This window comes from Styela clava, chromosome 15 (assembly GCF_964204865.1).
Source record: "Styela clava chromosome 15, kaStyClav1.hap1.2, whole genome shotgun sequence".
NCBI classification, from domain to species: Eukaryota; Metazoa; Chordata; class Ascidiacea; order Stolidobranchia; family Styelidae; genus Styela; species Styela clava.
The window spans coordinates 6,384,258-6,404,907 of NC_135264.1; the positions used below are offsets into that span (position 1 = coordinate 6,384,258).

The following is a 20,650-nucleotide window of genomic DNA, read 5'->3' on the forward strand; positions in this document are numbered from 1 at the left end:
AACAAAAGAGTTTTAACCGACATACAAAAAGGTAAGGGAAGGTTTTGGCACAACAAAAACACACACGAATGATTTTCTTTCACCGGAAACTAAAATAGATTTCAATGTATGTATGTATGTTTATTCGTCTCGTAAAAGCAATATAAAAGAGTAAGTAATTATAAATACTGAAGACGGGATGTATGCACAAGACCATATTGGCCTAAAACACAAATGTGCGGCATACACCCCTTTTGATATATATAAATTATAATAGGGTTAATCAAATATGTACAATAAGGTCCTTTATACAGGCAGTTGTGCAAGGAGGGTGGGTGGATGCGGTAACAGGGATAAGGGTGGAGTGTACAAAACTGTTTGTACAAAGGAGTTTGTTAGACAAAACAACACCTATAAATAGAGACACTACACAACATGAAACACACTGCATATGAATATAGTAATAAAAAAAAATTAAGAATTTGGATGATTGTACAACACCATTGAGTGATGATACCACATACTATAAAACGCGGGAATGGTCAAATTTAAAGGGTGTGTACATATATGGTATGCACCACTCAAGGGCGACAGTGTTATAAGTGGTCTATGGCTGGTCAATAAATAATAAGTGGTCAATACAAGCATTCATTATTGAACTTTATCTCACCAAAAGTCAATGATGTGTTAATGGCCAGAATAATGTCGTTTGGGACCTCCTGAAGTAGGCACACTAAGATGGCGCACAACCTGAACTCAGTTTGTTTACCAGGTTAGAGTTCAGGTTGTGCGACATCTCGGTACTTATACTTCGGAAGTACCGTCATTTGAGTAGAGAAGAACCGATGCCGCTATTTTACACTTCCCTGTTTTAAACTATAATGAAGTGAAAATGATACAAAGATCATGGACTTTGATGCAGCGACATGGCAAGCACGGTCTCTGATATGGCCGGATGTGAGAAGGCAGGGATGTGCATTTCACTTCACTCAGGCCATAATGAAGAACATAAGACTGAACAAATTAGCAAGGTTGTACAATAAGTAAGTCATTTAGTGCTCATATGACTCCATGTTTTTATATCATCAACGTTTTGTTAAATATGTAATTTCAAATTTTCAGAGACATCAGGACGAGAGATTTAATGAAGCAAGTCATGGCCCTGTGTTATATTCCAGATATGTTCATCCCGTCGCTGTTTTTATCTCTGCGAGGCAAAATTACCACCGACGGGTTGAATAGATTTGCTGAGTATTTCGAAAGAACATGGCTGAAGAACCCAGTTTGGAAACCAAAAGACTGGTCAGTATTCGACCTCGACGTTAGGACTAACAACCATTTGGAAGGGTGGCATCGGGTTGGCAGCGCCACCGTGTAGCTTATCAATGTCAAACAGATAGAATCTTGAGATGACATTAACATATTTTCGAATGTAGATGATAGTTCACGAACATATGTCCCCTAGCGGATAATAAATATCGAAAATCAAACTTTGTTCGTGGAATTTGAATTCAACAGAGTCGCAAGTCGCAAGATAAGTACGGTAACTCCCGATTTCATCAATATTTTCAGCTCTTATTTCTCCCGTTAGAACTCCATTTTCGATCAAAAATTCCGAAATGTACAAGACCCGCAAATAACGGCATACAAAACATTGAGCTTAGTTTCAATAATATGATAATGAACTTGGCCCATGACGGATAAGTTAGCTCCTCTTTTGACCCGGTGTCTTTGTTCCAAGCGTAGTAACTCGGAGGGTTGAAGTGACTTGTCCACGAGGCTTGCAATCAGGATAACGAGTTTAATATTCGGAAAGGTCTATTTACATTCCATTCTCCATTCTATTTTCGTCATTTTCGAAGCTGAAAAATAAAAAACAAAATAAGGGGACTGGTTATTTGTCAAAACAATAATTTTTACATGACATGTTAATACTTGTTTTGAGTATTGCTCTGAACAAGACTACGCACAAGCTGCCTCTGCATAAAAAGGATTTGCTTTAGTTTGAAGGTCTGAATTCTTTCTGGTGTAGCATTGTCTACCCCAGCGTTTCCCAAACTTTTTCGGCTACGGAACACCTCCACTTTTTATCTCGCCTCGCGGAACACCAAAAAATAAAAGGGTAAAATTGATAAAGAAAAAGTTGTCAAATGCGCGGCGAAAACTAACAGAATTGTGTTAAAATCCTTAATATAGGACTGAATATTTTACATGTTGCATTTATTATTAATGTTTTATTGTTTCTTAATTTAAATGGTGTGTATATGAATCAATAAATTCATTTTACCATTCTATGTCGTTTGCCTCTAATGTTACGTCTAATGGAGATAGAAGTACTTGATGCAATTTCGCTGCATTTATCTACTTAATAGAGTTTAGCGAAAATGAGTAATTTTTTCAGCATTTCAAAGTGAAACCAGGCAGAGATGGAGGAAGAAGAGTTGACCCTTTGCCTTTATTCTTTAGGTCTACTTGTTTGCCTATAGCAAAGCCAAAATGATTGCTTTAAACTTGATAATGCACTTATCAGTCAAAAAGCTATGCCGACAGTTATCGAAAATGCCACTATCCCTCTCCAGTTAGTACGATTTAAGCCGATGGTGACGCGATATTGAACGGTCAGTTGGGCGACAACTTCACGTTCCATGGATCAGGGCTTCCCAAACTTTCGAGCTCGCGATCCCTTTTAATACATATATATATTAAAAATTTTCATGGCCATTGTCCTCGTCAATAATGGTAAACAGTTCGAAATATGCGATTTCGATGTTTTGTAAAACTGGTGTTCTCTTTGCGGCCCTTAAAATTCGTTTAGCGGCCCCTAGTTTAGGAAGCCCTGCCATATATCTCCATGGCGACTATTTAAGACGTTTTTTTGATTCCTTTTTCACGGAACACTTCGAAGATGCTCGCTGAACACTAGTGTTCCGCGGAACACAGTTTGGGAAACGCTGGTCTACCCAATTCATTACACCCGAGTGATGTGGTGGATATGAGATTTTAATCTGTGATGACAATTTAGTTATTGTGCTACGCAACTAGGCATCCTTGCATCATGAAAAAAATATTGAATAACAGAAATATTCTCTAGAGAGTTTGTGTTAAAAAAAGGTGCGGCTTGCGGTTTCACTCAGTTATTTGTATTTGCCCCTCCAGTAGTAATGTATTTGCCCCTCCAGTATTAATAACGGTTACGCACCCCTGGGTTAAGGTCTTGCTCTAAACAAAGTTCAATACATACGTGAAAACAAATAGTATAAAGCACTAACTTCTCTAGCTTGAAGAGTGAAGCAACTGCAATTGTTTCGAAGATTGCGACTGAAACAAGTCAAAATGTTGTTGAGTATCCGTCGAACATGTCAAGGAAGTAACTCCCAGATCTCATCGTGAAGATTAAACCGATTACAAACATGCCTGCAAATGAGATAAGTAATTATAATTTGTCTTTTTAATTTGCGAGTTGTTTTCGTGAACTTGATTACTGTACTCTGCGTGCGTTCGCAGGTTTGAATTCTGTGGGCGATAATCACACGCGAGAGGATTCTCCCGCCGTAAAGTAGTTCGCGTAGCCCGGGGATCAGCAACCTACGGTCCGCGGGCCAGATCCGGTCTCCCAATATCCAGCGCATGAGCTCTTCTAGTGCCGTCTCAGAAACAGGCATTCCAATTGCATTTCGAGAATACACTCTCACTCATCGGAATGGTTTACAACTTTACAACACCGCAATATTTCATGGATGATTGCCTAAAGGTATTTGGTAAAAGGCGCTGGTCAAATCTGATACAATTATATATTCCCAATAAGCAATTTTATGCAGAGTTGAATCTACGTCTGGTGAAACATTAGCAAATGCAGTCACCAGTCTATGACCCCCAATTAGCCATTTTAACAATAACGATGTATTTAAATATTCTACTGTTACGCCTACATTTTCGGGGCATCTGAAGTTCATCGAATTTATGTTGTAATTCTACTAGTTTATCACGAGAGTAGGCTACCGAGGAATCCGACCATCGTTTAATATCCACGGCGCGTGTAAGATTTAAAGAAGAACACATTTTTACCTTTGCGTCGATAATGTCGGTATATGTTGCTTCTCTGCATGACTATACCTTGCTCTGGTTAAATATTCGCGATCCCTCTCTGGCAACTTTGGGCACTTGCTGAGCCACCCAGCTTGCAATATGGAGCCTCCTTGCTACGAGCGTGTTTGTTCTTAGATGTGACTTGATCAAAAAATCTTCGTGCAACTTTAGCTTCTTCATTGGCAGTTAGTTTGTTTAGTAGGGAGTGAATAAGGGCTGAAATTCACGGCTTGATTGACGCAAGTGACCAGTACGAAATTTCTTGCCGTATTTTTGTTTCCGTCTATTGCAAGAATATATAGCAGGTTCTGGCGCCACGATTCGAACGAGGTGATGGTCTCGAACTAGCTAATCTGCCATTGCTTTGGAGCTTTAGGTGAAGCCATTTCAGTCTTTTTGAAGATTATTACAAAGTGATAAAGTGAAATTCGTTTTCAACGCATGCCACCGCGCCATAAAATAACCAAACTCTTCTGTCTAGCGTCGTGCAAGCGAGGACAGAAAACACACGTTACTCTAACAGAAGACGAGACTCGAATGTATTGTCGTAAACAAAATCACGCGCGCTCACAACAATGAAAGAAGAAGCATAATAATCATTACAGTACTAATTCGGCGATGTAGCAACAAGACAGTGTCACAATAAATGTCATTTGTATTTTTTTAATAAGATGACTGAGCTGAGTTCATGACGCTGTTCCATTTTATTTTATTTTAGCGTTCCTCCAAGGTAGAAAGGTTGGGAACCATAAGTCTGAGCCTACAGTTATCTTGTAAATTTTATAAACCAAACACTTTGTGCTTAGTGGGCTCATCACATGTAAAACAAAAGCACTTCCATTATTTTATTTCGATTGATTGTATCGTGACATATGGTATGTCCGTCCTTGGTGGTTCTGGTCTTACTAATATTTGTCCGTAACTACACACAGCTATTCTGTGCGTTTCTAACGTAATATGTGCCGTAACGATTGCATAATTAGCATGCGTAATTGATTAATCAGCGCTGATTAATGCACACAGAGTTATGGAAAACGGACACTACTATCAAACTAACAATATATGGACCAAAAAAGTCCTGCAGTCCTAGCTAATGCGATAGATGAGCCTGCTCTTTAGCAAAAGGACCATTAATACGAAGCGAGACATTAGCAATAGCCCAGCAGAAAGTATATTCATCGAATATCATGATTTACCTAGATTTTTCTTAAAGAAACACCGCATACAAAGCCTTCGCTGGAGTTCGTGTTTAAGCGTTGGCAGAGAAAGTATTTCCAAGATATGCAGCTTCTATTTTAACAAGACTTAGTTGTCAATTTCCACATCTGACGTTTTGACAGAAATGCTTCTAGCTACGAACAGACACATGTCCCAACAATTCTTTCGAAGCTTATATACACGTACAATTAGTGTTTTTGATCTTAGCTATCTATCAGCTTTTTTGTCTTGCATATTGTGATTGAACAAAATAAGTCATGCACGCTTGCAGCTGAAGTTAAAGCATTTACCGGGTGAAAATATGACTCCCGAAAAAGTTCATGTCATTTCTTTTCACGCTCTCTCTTCTATCCCTATAACGCTAAAATAAAACAAAAACTATGTATTGTCATATTGTATGAAAAATATCAGAAAAAAGTCTCAAAAAAAAAACTTCAAAAACAGTTCATCAAAAATTCTTGTGATAGACATGGTAGATATCGAGTTGTAAATAGAAGAAAAAACCAACACATCCCAACAATGAGTAGTGGAATAACATGGCAAAAGATTATGATTCACCAGTATTTTATGAATCAAAAAACATCAGAGTAAATAACAAATGTATACTATGGTAATCATGTATAGGCAGGTGCAACGCTTGTTTGAAGTATCAAAGCGTATTCGGAAAATGAGGTCCATCCATTCAGAACCAAAAAGGGGAAAAATTGAAGAAAAAGAAGGGGAATAAAAAGTATTTGTTGTAATATTTCCATTAAAAAATTGCTTACAAGACCATGTCAATTGAAATTTATTTCTATAAGGGGGAACATTATATAAATCAAGTTATGTTACGAAATCCATTTTTGCTCGAGCTGCCTTTTTTTGATTGGGTGTTAAAATAGGTGAGTTCTGAATATGAAGAAGTGATCGAGCTGAAAGTTTACTAGTTTCGCCAACTATGTTAGTATGTGGCTTCATTTCTGGTAAATTTTCATCTTGTTCATCAAGAGGAAAAACTTCGTTCCAAATTTCATCTGCTGATTGTTTTTTTGATTTGCTGAAAGTTATTGTTTTATTAGTTGGATGACGCGATATCCCCAAACGCAATTTCGGCGTTGGAGGTAGCGTTAGAAAATCATGTGAGCCAACAATGTTTTCATTTGTGTCTGTATTTCGTAATCGCATTTCATGTAGTAAAGGTGGGGCTTTCACCGCTGAATAACTTTTCGACGTTCCAGCCGATGTGCTTTGACAACTTTCCATAACAATGAGTCCGTTGTCGGGACTTGAAAAAACATCATTATGGAAGGATTCGGGTTCTGTATCTTGTAAGCAATCTTCAAATAGCTTCGCAGGCGCGTCTCTGTTTTTGAGTAATTCATCTTCGGATCGTTTCACCTTTTTAGAAACAATGCCGGGAGAGGATTTATCAGTACCTCGTTTTTTCCTTGGCCATTTGTTGATATCATCGCGAGTTGGGGTTGTATCAACAGACCATTTCCTTTTTTTAGATTCTTGAGATTTTTCCGTGGATGCTGAACAAACTCGTTTTTCACGTGGTGTGCGAATAACGTAACAATCTAGCGTAGTCTGGGACTTCGAAAGTTTTTCATCAGTCCCAGCATCTGCAACAGCGAGTAAATCTGGATATTTACATGCATCGTCAGTATCTGACCCCAAATTCATTTTCAATATGTTATTGTCAACTGTTTCAATTTTACGAGGATTTTTTGCCTTCGGTGTCATCGATTTTCTTTTCAGTGGAGTTTTTACTGGCGATAACATTGAGCTACTCACAAAAGAAGGATGTGAGACATCACAACCTAAATGTTGTTCAATTTTTAATGGTGACTCCATAATAGGTTTGATTCCTTTTATGTACACATCGCTAGTGATTTTCACGGGAGTTTTAGCTTTCATAATCTTTTTGGGGGTAGTTGACTGGGGCCAATTCGTTAAACCACCACTTTGCTTCATGGGGCTTCGAAATAATGCCGTTGTCCCCTTTTCTTTCACAGGACTCTGAAAAAGAGCTTTTGTAGCATGACTTCGCGTATTTTTTGCAGGTGAGTCATCACAAAGAGATAACAGTGGTTTTGTGCGAACTGGTGATGCAAAATTCTTTTGACTGTTGTGAACAAACAGCAAACTGTTAGGTGATATTCCATCTGATAATTCCGCCCGTTTTTTCTTTTTTCCATCAACTGAAGGAGTGGAAGGAGCCACTTGTTGGTGTTGGTGAATTATTTTTGCTCGAGCGACGTTACGTGACTCTCGACCATCACAGTAAAATGAATGACGTCTCGCCAACATGACTTTATGACGTGGACTCCTACAATTTAAAAGAAAAGATTGAAGATATTGCTATATGAAACTAATTAACAATAGAACATTAAAAAGTTGAAATTATCATCTGAGAAAAATAAAATTGTGAAAGAGCTTAATTGATACAAGCCTGGTAACGTTGTACTGAAAACTAAAAACAAGTCTAAACAGAATACAATGAAATTTAATAGAAGTTAAAATAAACTGCTTATGTAAGCTGAGGATAAGAGTGCAATGTCAGCCAATTAATTATACTGAATTTAATGTTGAAAAAATACACCAAGCATTATACGAAGGTGTGTTCAAGATATATAAAAGCAGCATATCAATTTCTTCCATCTTTACTAAAAACTGATAATTTTACATCGATTGGTATAGTTGCAGAAAAAAGGGTGATTTTTCATAACAATCATGGTATTTTGTAAATGATGAACAGGTATACTTCATGTTCAACATTGAATAACTCACTTTATTGCTGTTCTCTGTTGCACTGGTTCATCTTCTAATTTCATTGGTGATTCTTCAATAATCGTCATCATTTCTTTGTCGTCTTTATTACGTTGTTCTTTGTGCAGCCGAAGGCGTTGTCGTGACAATGCAGTCATACGTTGTTTTGAATCTGGTGTGTCGCTAACTGACATTCTTCGATTTGGTTTCCTCTGGTCTAAGAATGGAAAAATAAACATTCTTTATTTTTAATTCAAAGAATTTAGGGATTTGAAAATATCGAAATTTGCATACAGCCAAGCATATCCACTTTTTACAACCTAGTAAAGGTGGGGACTAGGGTTGAATGCTCCGATTTAACAAAACTCCAAAGCGCTATCATGTCAACATAGTCCAGAAAAGGTGTTTGAAAAGTTGTTTGTTTGAATACCTAGTTGTTTATGAATTTCTGTATTAAAATATCTCCATGAAATATCTATATTCCACAAGGTATTATTGAATACCCCATGTTCTTCACATCCTGTAATGATATATATTAATATAATAACTGGTAGTAATCTTACTAGACGATTCAAAATTCGAAACATTTCCGCTGCTTGACTTGTTTCCTCCATCACCCACTGAAAATAAGTCTCTCTTAACTAGACCAACTTTTTTCATGCCTGGAATCAAAATTTAAAAACAAAAATAAACTAGGCAGACAAATATAAATATGTCTCTCCTTAGATTTAACTATGGTAGATTATTGTAGAAAAATTCCCCAGTAGCCTAAGCAAATCATTTTGTTTAAACTTGAAAAGATAACAGTTTGCTATATCATATATGTAAGATCATGAATTGCTATATCGAAAGAACAAGTCTCAAATATATGGGTATGAAAGTCGCTCATATGTACAATCTAAACATCGTGTTTGCAAATAGATTGTCACAGAGGACAAGCATTCCGGAATAAAGTGTTCCTATCCTAAAACTTGAAAAAACAAGAAAGTAATAGCTTCTGTAGCTTCCATCTTTAAGCACTAAAAATGAAATACCGATTCATATATTGGAATCAGGGAAAAGATCATTTTTCAACAACACAAAAAGATTTATCAAAACTATCAATATGTAGACTTTATATCCAATTGAGTTAACCTTTTACCAAAAAAGACTTATGGTTGAATAGGCCTAATCACTGAATTATTACTGAATGACTATATTATGGTTAATTTAGTCTCATTCAATTTCCTTACTTGTCAAATTGGTATTTTTCTCTTTTTTAGCGCTACTTCGTAACCTACTCTTAATGTTCTCAGTTCCAGTTCTTTCATCATTGAGGCTGAAAAACATATAATCAAATATTCGATTGAATAGTTGAACATTAATTGAATATTGAAAATTTCAATAACTTCGATTCCAAAGCAAAAACAAAAGTGGCCCAAAGCATATACCTTGCACTACTCTTTTGCTTGATAAGGCCAGGTACTTCAATTTGACGACCTAGTTGTGTGAAGGATGAAATTCTTCGCATAGGCTTCCTTGTCATGCTGGAAAGATTTATACTAATGAATGACTAATTCTACTATTATTCTTGTAATAGCGTAATATTAGATAAGAAAACTAAAAGCCGAAGTATTAGATTTGCTCTTTTGTGTACTTATAAGACTAATAAATAGATAGAGTAGCTCCATACATATATCAAATATCACAGGCTGCTTGTACAGTGTCTTGTTCAGAGAGAAAGGCATGAATAAGCATTATATGAAAATAAATATTGGAATATCATGTCCAATCTTAATCCCTATTCACTGATAAGTTCTAAACACATATAACTTTTTTTATAGATATTTTTGATAAAACTGTATATATTTGTACTTTATATATATTTAGTAATATAAAACAAAAATCAAAACCCATCCTGAGCAATTAAGAGAGAGAAGATACCTGCTATTAGATCCAGGACCGAAAGAACAAGCACTTGAGTTATTACTCATTACGGAACTTAAAACTGATTTAATTCCAGTCATATCAGCACTCTCTTCACTAGCTTCCTTTGAAAATGATTTCAATTGTAGAGGTATTGGCTGCATTAGTTCACTGTGTACTTCACATAACAGTTCTCCACATGTGGATGTATAACTAGAAATTAATTATTTTTAGAATTATTGTACTACTACTTATCATAGCTCTATTGAAATTTATCTTAATTATGAGCTGGGTTGTGAGAGACTAACTCCCTGTCCTTCCTCTATGCCTTTATGCTAGTGGATGCGTATAATGCAAGAGTACTGTAGCAGGAATAAACACGACTATTCTATGCAATTCCTGCTGCACATCAACACAAATGTATTTATGCAACGTTTCGTCTAACATTGGTCAGATGAAGCGTTGCAGAAATACATTTGTGTCAGTGTGTAGCAGGACTCTTAAATTGCATAGTATGAAGATTACCTATCTGTATTAGAAAATTATATTTCCATATTACCACAAGCATAACGCTCACAACGATAAATTATTGATTTATCCTTCTTAATGAAAGTCATGGAGCATGGCGTTATGTCTTAAGATATCTCCAATGCCTCGACTAAATGAAATTTACAAACAAGTAAACATACTTCTCTACAAATACATGAGACAGGCATCTTAACATCATTTCTGGGCTTATTGAGAGTGAAATTAGTCGCAGAAGTGAACAAATATCCTCAACTAATTCCTCAAATGCATCATCTTGAAGGGGTTGGAGTCTACTCACACATTCTAGCCTCAAGAGAATTTGTAGTATCGACCTAAAAGAAATTTGCAGATTAGTAAGAATGGTCAACTTCAGCTAACAATCTGAAAAAAAGGTCAATATTCCAAGACATTACTCTTGGAGTTTTCCGCTGGTAGCATCCATATTTTTTCTCCGTATATCACTTGCAGAACATATGAAATGTTTCGTTACCAAACTTTCACCAAACTTCTTCCAATCTGATTCTGAAAATAAGAGAGAAGGTCTTCTAGCATGTTTTTTCATAAAAATATTATCTTTGATTCCATTTCTATTTTTATAGTCAGGGTTTTTAAGTTGAGCTTATCATTTAAAATGAATCAATTTCCAAAGGTTTTTAAAAATAACTTCTCAATATTGCAAGTTTCAGTCCAATAGAAAGTCAAGACCTCATTTACAATTCGTCTACAAGAGTTCAAGGCGAAAAAACTAGCGAAAACTTTAATATATGCTTGGTGGTAAATGGAAGCCATCAGAGAGTACTAAGCTCACACAAATGAAATTGCTGAAAAGATCCAAAGTGGAAAGACTACTCTGGAATAATTTATGGTATCGAAGGACTAATTTTTGGTACTCTCGTAGTATGTGTACCAGGTTAAGGTTAAGCCATAATTTTATTCAAGTAAATATACCACATGCTCATAGGTTTCAGTCCCTTTACACCAGGAGTCACCAAACCACGGCCTGCGGGCCGGATCTGGTCCGCGGCGTCATTTTATCCGGCCCGCAATAACACGCAAAAATGGCGAAATTTTTAGTCTAGAAATAGCTGTGATAGGCTAAAATTCAATACCGGTACGCAACGCTTTCTGCGAAAGATGCACTCCTTCACTCGTGGCGCGTGCTTTCGACGAAACTGCTAACGTTTCTTGTGCTAAAAAGAACTTTGAATGTGCATTTTGCGCTAACAGTACTGTAATTCCTCGCGTACTGCTCCAATTTCACAACTCAGACCAACTTCTATACTAGGGTCACCATATTTGAAAAGGCAAAATTCCGGACGGTACATAACTATTTTCATGACTTCGTAGTAAAAATATGTGCGCGGTACGAAATAACAATGTTCTGTATTAGCAGTGTGCATAGTAAGATTGCAGGTGCAGTAAAATTCTGGATTCCGGACATTTTTAAATTCTTCCCGGACGCAAAATTTAACCCTAAATTCCGGGCATGTCCGGAATTTTCCGGACGGTATGGCAACCCTATTCTATACTGCATAAATGCAGATATTCATGTGGGTATGTTACAAAAAAAGTTTATCCGATTTATATAAAAACTGCGCCATTGGATAGATCTGAGTGAAAATAAGAAAACAATATTAAGTTTATAAAAAAACGGTCAATAAATAACAGAGATAACGGTATTTTTGTACCACCCCAGGCCAATTTTTTCCATAAGGATTGTATTACTTTTTTGATAAAACTGCAATAAATATAAAAAAGAACACATATTAATCACTAATCTTTCGATCTGCGTCACATCTATAGAATATTGAGATTATTTCAGGATTTTATTCTGGCAACGGTCTTGACACCGCCGAAAGATCGTCGCAAATAAACGCTGGAGTTGTGCATGTTAGTTTGAAATTTGTGAATTTATTGTATTGTACTGATAAAAATATTTGTCCGGCCCGGTCAACACAGTTTGAGTCATACCCGGCCCGCGGTCAAAAAAGTTTGGTGACCCCTGCTTTACACAACTTGATGAAAAGTAGGTGAATAAAATTAGTTACTTTTAAATTGGTAATGGTACACACACTTCTAGAGCGGCCAATAGTCAACACCTTACCTTCTGTATTTTGAGCATGATGAAATACAACGGAAGCGATAGATTGAGCAATATGAACAACTTCTCCACAATAATGTGTAGGAACGTCACCAATTGATATCTTAATTTCTGATTCCAATGCTTTATTATATTCAATCTTCAACATTTCAATCATTTTTTCTTCAGATTCGAACTCAGAGTTTTTAATCTGTGGTGAGTTTGATTTCTGAAAATAGGGGAAGGGAAATTGGATATCAGTTACTTGACGAATGAAAATGATACAATAACAGGCTTGTCATAAGGTTGCAAATTGACTTATAGTCAGCTTGTTGAGCCTAACATTTTGGTGTTGCATGCTGAAGATTATGTCGAATCGCCAGGTCCATAACTAAAATTGGGGTGCAATGCACTAAAACTATTCCCGATGCCAGAAACAGAATACATCTCTGCATCTTGGTAAATGCTTGTCCAAGGCCTTCTTCAAGGAAACAGAGTGAGACATGAGACATCTAAATTATGAATGAATGAATAATTATATCAAAGATCTCACAATATTATCTACTTTCTTTTCCTCTGATTCTATGCTTGGATCAGGCTTGGACATATATAAATCTTGCAATTTTTGTAAGATGTCATCATGAATTTCATTACTGAAGAAAAAAAGAGAAAATGTCACACAAATAGAAAGATGCTAGCGCCAATATACACTGCAGTTCAACAAATTGGTCAGAAACAAATGGAAGTTTCTTGGTATGGTCCATATAAAACATCAGTCCAAATGCAGTTAAAAGCGGGACACAAGACTATGATACGAGGGTTCCAAATTTTAAAATTAAGCCAATATAAATAAAAATATACAAATTCAAGTTGATATTTTTAAATTAATATTATAAATTAGATTTAAAAATAAATTATAAGCTGCTGCATATAAGCTTATGTTTTATTGCTTGTATGAATAGAAAGTTATAAATGTGAAAAAGAGGAGCTGGAACAACTAAAATTTCTGGTAACTGCAGCTCTATCAAAATGCCATAGCTACAGACTTCTTCCTAGCCCTGATGTACAACCCTATTAATAATATTTAGTAACCAAACAAAAAATGGTGGAAATCACCATGAATAGAGTATGAGTAAGTACCTCTTTGTTGTAACATCATCTAATATCAAATCATCAAGAGTTCCAGTCACTGACGTATTGCTCCATCTTTCTAGCATACTAGGATGGAAGGATTTGGGCTTTAAAGGAACCATAGTTGAAGGTGGTTTGTCACTTAGTTCAACGCAGACTGGATTGTTGACTTGATGATCTTGTTGTGGAGTCATGGGCAGATCAATCCACCCAGGAACTTCAGAATTCAGAAGCTTCATTATGGCATTTGAGGACGTTGAACTAGAATGTAATATTAGGTTAAGTAAATTGAATCGAAAACAACAGTACAACTGAATGACACATTGCAAAATTAATGTTTGGTTCCAAGTGTACGAGCCAGGAATTTTCAAAACGAATTAAATAATTACCTTGAAATCGATTTGAAATGAATTATATTCGATATTGTATTTTCCTCTATGTGAAGAATAATATAGAAAATATCATTTGAAAAAATTACTGTTTAGATAAGTTGACTTCTTTGTTGAGCATGACCCAAATTCAAAAACATTAGATATACCATATTTAAAAGCATTATATTTTAAATATTAAAATGGAAGATTAATCAAAATTTTCAGTAAGTCTAGTAAAGATACTACATGACAATCAAAGATATAATATTACCTTAAAAATACAATGAATCCCAATTTTGAAGTCATGATTTGTAACAGTGCATATCTTGCTGCACCACAGTGATCAGTAGATGGTTCTGATCCACATTTTGTACAATACTTATGAGTGCGAACAATTAGAATATCCGACGAAGAAAGACAAGTATTATCAGTAGATACTCCACACCAAGTAAAATATAATCCACTGATGAAGTGAGATTTTAAAAGATGTGACAAGTGATTTTGTCGCAAGGTCCCAGTAACCATGAAAACAGTTTCAGGTGGTTTTTCCTTTACAGAATTTTCACATTTTTGTAAAAAATTTTCATTAAATCTTACACATAGTTTGGATCTTGATTCCTCACAATTTGAAGAATACGATACAGTACACGCTGAGTTCTTGGAATTACTATTTGATACGCAGCTTGAACAATCAACTCCTGATAGCATTGCACTAATAACCTCTTTATCGATTTCAAAACCACGAGTGGTTAGAGTACAGATCTTTTGGATTTGAAAACTTCCAGATGCGAACAGTTTTCTGCAGACATGAATAGTGTGAATTTCATCAGCCGGTTTCGATTCCGTAGGAAATTTTGAATCCCGTTGTAGCCAAGTTGTCATTGGAATAAGACTAGATAGACACGTCGAATTCCAATCACATGTTAATGGTTCTTTTACCTCTTCTGTTAAAAAAAAAATTTTGGTTAGTGAAAATTATACCCTAAAAAGTTTTCAGCCAACTGTCTAAAAAAATGTTTCACATTTTCGCTTTGAATGACTCTGTAGAAGCAATCATTCAGTCATAGAAAAACACTGCACTACAGAAAGCATCATTATGGCCCCTTATGGCCACTGAATTCCCACTCTGGTTGAGGCTACCTACCTATGGACATGATTTTCTCCAATTAACTCACTAGTATTTGAAATAAAGATTTCTACTTTGCGATGGCAATATATAACCACGAACATGGCCCACAGTTTCAAATTGAGTCCGATCCGCAATAATCATGTCAGCTCCATACCTGTGTTGGCTTATGAAGACAAAAAAACATAGACATAATATACCTATTTCAAAGTTGTAGCATAACCTTGACACTGGAATCATACATCCTCCTACTGACGCAAGAAAAGTTTTCATAATATTGGCTCCTATTTCGTCATCGAGGGTCTGTAAAATAAAAAATTTGTTAAAAAAATGCAAATAATTAGGCAGATAATGAATTTTTGATTACAAATAAACAAAACCAACTTACTGAACTACAATCGTTTTGTGTCAGTGTTCTTGTGTCATACCATAGTAGTGTGATATCATGTTTTTCACGAAAATATGACTTCAGATGAGATGGCATCAATTTATTTAAAACATAATCAGCATCATTCACATGCCATTCAAAATACGAATTGATTTCTTCTTCAGTCGAAGGAAGAGCAGCTAACAAAACAACGATATTCTGAGAAAGATTTTTTGTGCCTTCTAATTGAAATTTTGCTATCGAATTGGATATTTTTCTTTTTGCATTTTGTTTGTCACTTCTCCGACTGAATGATCCATTTTTTCTTTTGAGTTTTACGGGTGATATGATACTGGAATTTTCCCAGTCATAATCATGTACGATTGACATCAATTCTTCATGTAACGCATGAGCACCTCCTGGTATTATTGTATTTTTGTTGTCATTGACTTTGCTCTCGCCTGCGAGATAGCGTATTTCGTCTTCGAAAAATGAAAACTCCGATGCGGTGAATTCTTTAAGATCTTGTTTGTTTCTACATAACCTTTGGCCTGCGGAGTTCATAAATTTGTATGCCCATTTTAGTTGACAATTATCGGAATTTTGCGCACTCGAATGGGGCCGAAATAACGTTGATCCCTCGAAAAAATGAAGAGTTTTTAAAACACAATGTCGTATATTTTTGCTCCATATTTCTTGATTATAATGAGAACTCTCACAAGGTTGAATGAGAAAGACTATTTTATTTCCTACATTTACCATCTGATAAAACAAACAGATAATATTAATTCATTATATGATCTAAATTCCTTCTTCACATCTTCACATTTTTGACTTTTACCATATTTGCTGGAAATTCTAAAGAGCAGTCGTTTGGGCAATCATAAACTATGATCATATGGTCATTTTTTGAGTTTTGCTTACTGATTTCGATTTGTCTATCTGTAGAATATGCAAGCACACACATTGATGATTTAGATTTCATTGATTCTATTACTGTATTATTATATTCAGATATTCATGTGACAGTATTATCATATTTCTGTATTTCTCACATTGCCACAAGCTTAAAGAACGATATCCTGATATCAAAGAATAGTATCGCAGTAGACTATTGGTTCCCATTTTTAGTTACAACTGTATAGCATTACGGTATTCAATGTCACTAAGTGCAAGTTGTGATACAGTATAAATAATACAATTACTGTTTAATCGCTTTAATGTCCCCTTCTCAAATGAAGTTTTGGCAACTTTCCGTCGTTTTACCCGTTACGGTACTGCGTTAGTAGGCGCGGCGGTGTGGCTCAACGGGCTAAGTGTTAGGAATACGCTCGCCACCGCACCTCTAATCACTCTGCGTGGGTTCGCAGGTTCGAATCCCATGCAGGGATGGTTATGTGCGAGAGGATTGCTGGACTCCTCACCGTCGTTGTGTGGTTCACGTAACCGCTGGTCGATTACGGCTTCCTCCACCACCAAGTCCATGCTTCCGAAAACAAACAATACAGTAAAACGAATCCCATATACCCGACTTGGAATGGTAACCGGACGAGAGGCCGTGGTTCGCCATATGGATAAGCCGTCATATCGGCTTTCCTCTCCCCCGGGATAAATATGTAAAAATCCTATCCTATCCTATCCTAGTACATGAGAATACTAATCGAAAAAGTAAATAAAATCACACTAAACGTCAAACCAGAGTATTTTAATTAAATGTCAGTTTATTCGACATCAGCCTCAGCTAGAAAACTGCACAGGAATACGGAAACAACAGTATCCTCGGAAAATATTTAAATGCCAAATGAGACCAACCATTTCCTTTTTTGAACTCGGCGGGTCCTTTTTAAAAATCTGGCATCGGTAATAAAATCAATAAATCCTCCGAAGTCAATGAACTGAGACGGTTCCCGTACATTTGAACCCACGTACATTTGAACCCACGATAATTGCACCTGCATACAATTGCACCTTTGGAATTTTTTTTGTTTTGCGGATAGTTGAACCCATACTAACCCTAACTCATGGGTTTTATCACCCGCATATAGATTGAACCCGCGGATATACACATGGGTAGGCTTACCATAAATCTGAAACAAAAAACCGGGACGGTGCGATTCGGCAAACATTCGGTCGATTGCCAGTCTTGATAATATTGGAACGTCTACCATGCCATTGCGGGTATATACGGCTGTAAATCTCTACTGATCATTGAATTAGAAAAAACACAAAAAATTAGTTTGTATTATTCATTTAGACCAAAAGTATTTGTCCGCAGATGGAACCTTTCTCAAAAATTCTTGTTTTGATTTTGTCATAAAACTGATAACAAGAGACATCACCATTAAATTTGCAGGTTACGGAGTGGTTTTATATTTTCTTCTGACATTCTGCACCTGCTTTCGGACCAAAATTTTTTAACAATGGAAAAAATCCTTTTAACAGATGTTCCGAAAAACAAAATCAACCAATTTGCTGCAAATTCGAAATGCTAACATTTCTGTTAGAAAAAACGTTAAACATCTCTGTCTACTTAATTTCAACCGGCAAAGTAAGTCAAATTGCATTTGAACCATGCTCAGATAAATATCTCTTTATCAGTATTCGTCGAAAAGTGCATCGCTATTCAAAACCTGATCAGCTAACCAATCATATCATTTATCAATTTTGCAGACCAAACACTTCAGTCCAGTTATTTCACTCTTCAAATTTGACCATATGTGTGGCCTGGCAGCATTGTAGGCTTCATCGTGCAGCTCTATATACGATAGACATTTCTTTTAAAAATCGCAAACATTCTTTTTAAATACAAATTTTTTCCCTGCAAATTTAGCTTCACCTCTGACAGAATATTTGCAACATCTACGGCAGGGGTCGGCAACCTTTTGTCGCCCGAGGGCCAAAATTAAGGGTTGCGAGTCATTGGCGGGCCGCACATATTTTTAGAAAGTTGAAACTGAACGGATGATACTTTTTATATTAAAAATCATGCAGTGATACATCTCTCGAATAGAATATAGATTTATTTCCTCATTGCATCTCAAAAAATTCCATTTGAATATTTTCAGCGCCATTGAACCCTTTGCACTTAGCTTCAACTTTTCTGCGTTTTGTTGCCATTCGAGCTTGAAGTAAATCATCATTAAATTCAGAGGAGAACAGCGGAGCAATGCACCAACTCTCATTTATTTCTGGCTAAACGTGCAAAATCAGCGAATCCGCTTATCAGACAGCGGACATGGAAAATTCTAACTGTGTATATTTACAAGTTAATGCAAATTTAGCCTCAAAAAAATTTGAAATTAAATTAGAGGTGCAGTCAAAACTTTGGTCATGAATAGCAGTGTGATAGGTAAATGTCGGCTGCCAACGACACAGAATCATCCTAATATTTGTTATCGCAAAATTGGTCAGTCGAGTCGATGCCTCAATGTTTTGTGCTTCCTGCTTTGGATATGATTGTTGACATCTGAATGTCCGCCATGACTAATAGAAAAACAAATCTGCAATGCGTACAGTGTACCTTTCCTCCTTTAGTTTGCTTCAAATAAGGAAAATCTTTCTTTAACTCATCAGAAAACTTGTACTTTCTTTTTGGCATTTCGACAACTTAACGACATTGCAGTTAACGCCAGAAAACGCATTAAAACATATACTAATTGTGACATAACAATAGAGCGATTTCTCTCTCTGAACTAGCAAAGTGTGTCGCAAAACAGTGGTAAATGGGCTGTCACCGTTAAAAAAAAATTTGTAATAATAATGAATTTGAATTTTTTACCCATGAAAACCGTGCTGACAAACCGGGACATTTGAGTCAACCGGCCGGGACGCCGGGACAGCATGTCAAATCCGGGACTGTCCCGGCTAAACCGGGACGTATGGTAAGCCTACACATGGGTTCAAATGTACGTGGGTTCAAATGTACGGTCACCAACTGAGACATAACAAACAGGGCACCGCCGCTGATGGGAATGATGTTTTTTCGGGCACCGATTTCCTCATTTTTTTCCGTAACTGTAACCAATCAGCAAAAAGAGGTAACAATCGCAATTTCTGCAGCCGCTCAGACAGATATTTTAGCGCGGTTGTAAATATTGCCCCGTTTTTGTATTTTTGCATGTTATTTGTCAGTTTTCAATTTTGTTTTTAAAAAATAGTTGTGAATTAAATAACTTTATTTCTCCCGAATAGCTTGAGTTGCAGTAATCAAAAATAAGTCTCGCAAACGCGACGACAGACCGGGCTGAAATCTGCTATCAGTACCTGTAAGCGGCACGTGGTTGAATAATTTTATTAAAAATGGTTTCAAACATGTAAACCAGTTTATGAACGCCAACACTTCAGAATAAACATACATTTTCCAGTAGTAAATTATAGGGAGGTATCGAAGAAACATTCTCTCGATGGGAGAGGAACTTTTGTAAAAGAGCCGCTTCAGGTATCATAGCGGGTGTGTTTCTAACGTTAAACACAAAACGCCGACCGTCTATCTCGATAATATGACAAGGATGGTCCTGAAATCAAACCGGAGACAAAATGCCGGCCGATTATTCTTCGCACTCGTCTATTGGATAATAACATGGTAACGCACGTCACTTTCCACCCCAGAAACTAAGGAGAAAAATTTTTCTGTCTCGCATATTGAATGAAAAATTATTATAAAAACGTTTGTTGACAATTTGCTGCTCTGGCATAAAAGCGTTTGCGTTGTGGTAATTCTGAATCCATTCTAAGTTTTATTCATACAGCTATTCCAAGGTACCCTAGCCGCTGACCAAATGGTCCTTTGCGGTTATGCTGCCCATTTCGTGCAAAGGCATGAATATATACAAATATATCCTGATTTTCCTGCTGTCATTTTTATGTGCCTCTCCCTAATGGCTAATAAAACATGATTTGATTGATGGATAAACATTGTAAACAACAATAAATGCGGTGTGTGTGTGCGTGCTGCGCCACGAATTGATCAATTTGTTGAGATAATTTTTATTCTTGGACAATAGATAATTAATAAATCTTGTAGTCATTTTTTTTTCATTGCAACGTTCAGCATTGACAAATGAAGTGGTCAGAAACTAAAATTATGAATTTGAATGAAAACACCAATG

The 20,650-nt window shown here is 36.3% G+C and overlaps 1 protein-coding gene and 1 long non-coding RNA gene across 2 annotated transcripts; both read right to left on the reverse strand.

Moving 5' to 3' along the window:
• Positions 1–623: 623 nt before the first annotated feature.
• LOC144432435 (uncharacterized) lies at positions 624–4,960 on the reverse strand. Its single transcript, XR_013480657.1, has 3 exons — positions 4,045–4,960; positions 3,249–3,393; positions 624–1,841 (listed from the first exon to the last, which is right to left on the reverse strand). It is a non-coding gene; the product is annotated as an uncharacterized LOC144432435 (long non-coding RNA).
• A 630-nt stretch (positions 4,961–5,590) lies between these two features.
• Positions 5,591–16,300, reverse strand: LOC120333880 (uncharacterized). The gene is made up of 14 exons (XM_039401268.2): positions 15,564–16,300; positions 15,376–15,478; positions 14,321–14,993; positions 13,688–13,939; positions 13,101–13,200; positions 12,572–12,776; positions 10,881–10,989; positions 10,629–10,799; positions 9,958–10,152; positions 9,465–9,560; positions 9,267–9,352; positions 8,598–8,696; positions 8,056–8,251; positions 5,591–7,594 (listed from the first exon to the last, which is right to left on the reverse strand). The coding sequence occupies exons 1-14, from the start codon at positions 16,104–16,106 to the stop codon at positions 6,106–6,108; spliced, it is 4,317 nt and encodes a 1,438-aa protein (XP_039257202.2). The 5' UTR covers positions 16,107–16,300; the 3' UTR covers positions 5,591–6,105.
• Positions 16,301–20,650: the final 4,350 nt, after the last annotated feature.